This window comes from Puntigrus tetrazona, chromosome 13 (assembly GCF_018831695.1).
Source record: "Puntigrus tetrazona isolate hp1 chromosome 13, ASM1883169v1, whole genome shotgun sequence".
NCBI classification, from domain to species: Eukaryota; Metazoa; Chordata; class Actinopteri; order Cypriniformes; family Cyprinidae; genus Puntigrus; species Puntigrus tetrazona.
The window spans coordinates 16894043-16900649 of record NC_056711.1 but is presented as its reverse complement, the minus strand read 5'-3'; the positions used below and the strand labels follow the sequence as shown (position 1 = coordinate 16900649).

Here is a 6607-nt window from a genome sequence, read left to right as displayed (position 1 = left end):
TCATCTTTCGTTACTTGTTGCTTTAACTGTTTTTTTCTCTCTCCTTAACAGCTCTGCAGCCTCAGAATCCTAGGAAACAATAGTTGTCCTGTCTATGGATCTGGTTTTGTCTTGAGGTGGGACAATGGACTCTTGAAAACTCTTCTGGTACGGTAATAATAATAAATTATTTTTTTATTTTCTAGTATGTTGTATTTGCACTATAATTTGAGCATGATGTATGGATGAAAAGGTAAAAAAGAAATTATGAGAAAAAAAAAATAATAATAATTATGCACAGCTGAAATGAATGTAAAATAGCAACATTTTTATTGATTTACATCAAGTACAGTTTTGTTTCCAAAGCAGTTTTCAACCGTGCTATTTACACAGTGGTTTTGATTATAAGTAATTCTGCAAAGATATTAAAAATATGCAAAGACTTTATTTACAATATATAACAGGAGCAGCCAACATCGTTTCTGTAGATCCACAGTCCTGCAGAGTTTAATTCCAACCCTAATCAATCACACCTGAACAAGCTAATCAAGTTTGGGGCAAAACTATGGCTTTCTAGGGCTGATGCTGACCAGCCCTGTTGAGCAGTTTTTATACAAATCAACAGAGTTGTTTTTGAGAGGTCCAAAGTCACCATGTCAATGTAAGAAATTTTTATCATTGTCATGTTTAAGGTAAAGTTGGGTGGAGATCAGTGATCAGGTTTGGCCATTTGAAGTCTCCAATAGTCTTATGAGTTTGCTTGGCTCACAAGTGCAAGTAAACCATGACCAATCCAAGTCCAACAATGGCAAGTCTTAAACTTCAGGTAATGCTAAAGGTTTATTTAACAGGATCCATTCCAAGCTTTAGTGAAGCTACACTAAAGTCATAACCTTGAGTGATGCTGGCTGAAACCGGCGGATCTTCTTCTTCAGCGCTCTGGAAGCTTTAATGCGACAGGCTGATGGCTCTGGCCGATGCTGCTGCTGAAGAGAAAAGCCAGCTGCCGTGGTCCCCATGGCAGCCTGCGCCCAAACTAAACCACCTTCATCTTCCTCTTCTTCCTCCAAAAGGTCCTCCTCATCCAGCGAAAGACTGCTGTCCGAGTCTGAGGCCGTCTGAGAGCCCTGACTGGACTCGCTGTCTCCAAACCGGTTTGTGGTGTAGTCACTCATCTCTCCATCACTGCTTGCTGCGATAGTAGAGTGAAAGAGTGATGCACACTCTGCAGAGTACTCCGAAAACTCTGAATCGCAACGAGGAGGGTAGCGGCTGGAGATTGGAGCTGCTGGATATCTGGATTCCAAGTAATTGAAGTAAGAGGAGGTGGAAAGTGAGTGAGGAAGGGCCCGTGGATGACAACCCCACTGACCTGAGCGAGGCCTGGCACTAACACTTCTTACCATAGCCCCCTTTCGTGAGTTTAACATTTCTTTGGATCTCTGGGTTTGGACAGCTGGGGGCAAAGGGAACTCAGAGGAAGAAGGCCATTTCCGAGAGCTTTGTTTCTTTTTGGCTTGGTCTAGAGGAAGGTGCATCGGTTCTGGGGCTTTACGAGACTTGGTGGTCCTGGAGGTTTGGCTTTGTTGAAGGTGAGGGTTGTTCTGGATGCAGTGCGAGTTGAAAAGGCCATTACAGCTGCAATCTGAGCAAGAGTTCATCTGGGATTCTTCCAGATTTGTTACTCTCCCTTTGCATGAGATGGACTGTTTTGAGTCTGCTCGTGTTTTTGTGCAGAACTCTCGAGACAAGTGTTTATGCTGCTGTTTCTTTGCCGAAGGCTTCTCCGAGCTCTTTTTCCTCAGTTTTACGGATTTCGTTTTCTTGTCTGCCTGACGCACTTTCACCCTCTGAGACCCTGCTGGAACAAACTGTGCATGGACAAATTCTGATTGAGGTGTGCTGCTTTTATCACCAAAAGAAGCTCTATTGTCTTCTCTTCTAAAGTTAAAACTTGATCTCCTCTCTACTGGCTTTGGGACAGTAGATGGGTCCTTAGAAAACTGTGCACTCCCTTTGTCTGAGAGTGAATTCTCAGACTCAATAAGAGGCGTGCTTGTGGCATTCTTTATGGGAAAGTGATTCTTTTGGTGATCCATAGAAGGTGTTGAGTGTGTGACATGGCACAATGTCTGGACCTCAGTTGCTTCGGAATTTGGCTCCAAAGCAGGTGTATTCCTCTGCTGATGATTGCCGTTTAGTGGTAAAGAGGTTTTTCCAGGCTCCAGTGCATTTTCTAAGGGCATTGATATTTGCTGAAGGGATTCCAGCAGTTGAGGACCATTCAGCTGTCCATAGGACATTTCTTGTCTTTGCTCCTGTGTACCGCCAGCAGTGTCATTTCGTTTTACGCTTAACAGGTTTATTTTACTGGTGCTTCGCTGTAGTAGCTTATTGATGTATCCAGCAGTCCTGGAATTTGATGACCCTTCATTTGGGTTTTGGCTTTCTCCTGCAAGACCCACTCCAGACATTCCATCAAGTGCTACTGGATTTCCCTGATCAGGGGTGCAACTGAAGATGGGGCTTTGTAAGGCCACAGCATGCAGTGGACTGGGATAACAGTACACTTCTGTCCCATTGCTAGATACTAGGTTACTGTGGTATTTGGGGTCTACTGAGGGGTTTTGGAGACTACCACAAGGGGTGGAGCTCTTAACATCAGTGGATCTGAAAGAGCCAAAACCAGGTGCAAGCATTCGGTCAAGGTCCCCTAAAAGAAAGACACAAAACAACTGGCATCAAGATAATGTAATTTACATTTCAGAAGTTTTGTTGGTTGTGACTATAGTGTCTGCAACAAGATTTTCACACTTACCTGTAGAAACAGGTCTTTGTCTTGCTCTTTCAACTCGAGACGTTGTTGTTCGTAAACAGCTGCTACCGAGCTTCACTCCTGATCGTGGTGCATCGGAGTGGGCGGTGCTCTCATCAGCAGAACAACGACGGGACACACCAGTCTGACTAGAACCATTACGGCCATGTGGCGCATATGAGGTGGGGAGATGAGGAAGCAGACTGGTTTGAGAGGAGGAGGAAAGACTCTCACTGTAGACGGAGGTGCAAGAATTGGACAACGAGCCTGAACCAACATCACTGAGCTCGTAAAACCCTGGGAGTAGAAATTTGCACTCTTAGATTCGACTTCATTTGTGTAACAAAAAATGCTTGATGTTGGAAGCTGGTGTCATTTTTTTTTAAAGATGAAGCATGCCATTTTTCACTGTTATGCCCAAAACATTAAGGCCATTTAAAAACTAACAGTTCAATTTTGTGTTGGAAACTGGAGCAGAAATGACAATTAGTGATATGTGAATGGATATGTTTAGTCACCTGAACTGGGTCTGCTGTCACTCTCTAGATGTTCAGTGGATGCTTTACACACATCCAGTTTTAGGTCATTGATCTGTTGATCTAGCTGCTGGAGATGAGTCTTTAATCCCACATCCTGTTTGCGCAGACGTGTCTGTATGTACAACACACATTCGTCAATATCAGTATGCAAATATCATGCATTAACACATACACTTTTTTAATGCATCATTAAGTGTTTAGCATATTTATTAACCACATTTGAGAATATTGAAGTGCAATAAACTCAGAGCACAACAGAACTAAGTGTTCTTTGTTCAGCTATTCTTCAGCCGGATTCCAAACTAACCACAGGAAAACATGTAAAACTGGATGCTTCCAGACATTTAATGACTGATATGACTCCTGCTGTTATACGATGTAGACAAGCGGAGAAAAGACAGAGAGAGAGGAAGCAAATAAAGAAGGAAAGTGGTTGACTATTAACTAGGCAAGGATAAAGGGTAGCCCGGGGGAAGTGCTGTAAGATTACTGATCTCTCTCCTGGAAAGGAACACAAACTAGTGTGTAAACTAAATGTATAAAAACAAGAGGAAACGATAATGCCAAATAAAGAAAATCTATAATGCTTGACCGTCAACCAGCTTTGCAAAGTAAAGAGTCACACCTGTGCCAAACTCTGACAACGCACAAATTTTAGTCAGTAGTCTTTGTACTTGCCGGTTAGTGAAAGAGAAGAATGAGGAACACTAATCCAGTTTTATCTGAGGGTATTACTGTAAACTATGGTTGTGTGGATAATGCAACCAGTTAAAACAAACCACTTAAACTGAGAAAATCCTTATTGATAATAGGGTTACTATTATAATTAAGGGCTTTCTAAACTTAAGGGGTTTGTTGTGGCTTGGTACTGATATTTAAATGAATATGAAGGTAAACCTGCCAGATGTTTTCTCAGGGTTCATAGATATTTTTAATAATTAAGACATTTTTTTTGAAGATTGCACAATGAGCAATTACTAGCTGAATATTTGGAGCGGATCATAACTAGGAGCATGTAATTCACTGCAAAAACTTTTTTTTTTGGAAATGTACTTATAAACATCATATTAGAATTTTAGTGCACACATATATCCGTTCTGGTAGAGCTCCTATTGTAGATGATATCCACTGTGCAATTTCATGTGCTTTGGAAAAAAGATACAATTTAGTGATTGATTTAATGATGTAAGAACACTACTGCCAGTCTCTAATATGTCTATAAACCAGAGTCACTTTGACTGTTGAGCATTAGAAGGGTTCAACAAAAGTCCAAAAGGTTCAAACGTGCATCGGCTGAGGGGTCAAATCTGTGTCGCCGACCGGCCCACAGTTCCTCTGTTGCCATTCTCATTAAATTGGGTTAATCATCAGAAACGGACTGGCCCCCCTCAGAGCTCTTGATTTATGACCTCTCACTATATGACCCCCAGCTGAGCCTGTGATTCAGCACTGGATTGAATCATCAAGGGCACCGCCGAACCATGCACAAAACACACCACTGAATCCTCACTACAGTAAAAGCACATGGGAATGCAGGTTTTATGCATTTATGCAAAAATCTGCTTAATTTAAGAACCGACTGAATCATAGAAAACATCTGGTAGGTCTATCTACATCCATTCAAAATGGTCAGATACATTGTTAGTGAACACATTCATAACCAAAAGTTGTAAAGTGTTTTAAAAGGATCATCATAGCATTCTACACGGTTTTGTCTGGTACTTGGCTGGTATAAATAGAGTTGTTTAATCCAGTTTGGATCTCTAAGGTGATGTCTTTGTCAAAGCTCTGTGAATGTAAGACAAATAAAAGCTGTATACAGATATTATATTTGATATATAAATATTTAAATGTCCAATTGCTGATTACTATTAATATAAATATTTCACATGTGAACATCTCAACTGGACTGTGTTTCACACAAGTTTTACTGTTAAATACAAATTAAATGTAAATATGTTTTATGCTTTAATATTTCTCTGACCCTCCTGCTAGAAATTGTACACAACTGTCACCCAGATAAACCACAAACATCCTTCAAAATGATTAATAATTTGCCTTACCAGCTGTTGTTTGAGTAAAGTAAGCGTTGCCTCCAGTCTCAGCTCCTCTGTGCTCACAGTCTCGTGTTTTGATGTCTCGGGCACCTCTCCGTTCAGGGTCAGAGCCCAGTGCACCATGGCACTCTGTTTGTCCCGGAGGAAATGCAGCTCCTGCAGGCCAGCCAGCGCTGCGTGCAGCCTCTCTCCTGTCCTCCCCCGGTCCATTCCTGCAGCCGCGCTCAGCATACCTGACCCAGGTGTTTTTCTTCCCAACATTATCAGACGTGCTGTTTAGACATTTCCAGAGTGGCGAGGAAACGACGAGATCCGCTACGTGACTGAGCTCGTTCGGCGTGCGTCCCAATGTGAATCAACTATCGCGTTTAGGCGAAGCGCGTGAGCGTATACACTACCTGTACGGCCCCGCCCACCTCCTCGCGGCCGCGGAAAACCACGCCCCTCGATACCTGATTGGCTGAGGGCGGTCAGTGAACGTGCCAATCTCGCTTTGGTAAATGTTTCGGATGCGAATGGTAATGAGGTTACGTGATCAAATGCTCGCAAGGAAAAAAGTTAGTGGAAACAAATTAATATTCATGAGTTGAGACGTCGCTCTGTCTGTATCAGGATTCGCAGATATCCACCAGGATACGTATCAGGGTTTAGGATAAGTAGATGACTTAAGACATCTAGAAAAAATAATGCATTAAAAAGAAGATATTCATAAGGGGCACAACAAATCCAGATTTAATTGTTATATACATATCGCATGCGTTTTATACGTTTATGCACGTGCATGCACCAAAAATAAATTTGATTAAAAAAAAACTTAGTTTGAAGAGTTAGCTATTAGCGCCCTCTTGTGTGCGATGCCTGACTTACAGAAAACCTGGAATATTAAATGGAATAAAATACAATAGTTGTGCAACGATTTTTTTCGTTTTTATTTTACTTTTAAACTTACATTTTATTAAAAATAAACATTTTACCACTGTCCAGGAAAAAATCCAAAAAAATTATTTTTGTATTTTGTAATTTTTAAAATGTATTTTTAGTTTGTAAAATGAAAGTAAAACAATATTTAAAAAAAAAAATATATATATATATATATATATATATATATATATATATATATATATATATATATATATATATATATATATATATATATATATATTTTTTTTTTTTTTTTAATTTACATGAAGAGTATCTCAGTAATCCATGTGTACACA

General features: G+C 40.5%; 1 protein-coding gene across 1 annotated transcript; it reads right to left on the bottom strand.

The window, feature by feature from the left end:
* Positions 1 to 286: 286 nt before the first annotated feature.
* On the bottom strand, positions 287 to 5766 carry dact2 (dishevelled-binding antagonist of beta-catenin 2). The gene is made up of 4 exons (XM_043256248.1): positions 5397 to 5766; positions 3313 to 3445; positions 2798 to 3091; positions 287 to 2692 (listed from the first exon to the last, which is right to left on the bottom strand). Exons 1-4 carry the CDS (start codon positions 5649 to 5651, stop codon positions 855 to 857), a joined length of 2520 nt encoding a protein of 839 aa, XP_043112183.1. The 5' UTR covers positions 5652 to 5766; the 3' UTR covers positions 287 to 854.
* Between the last annotated feature and the right edge of the window lie 841 nt (positions 5767 to 6607).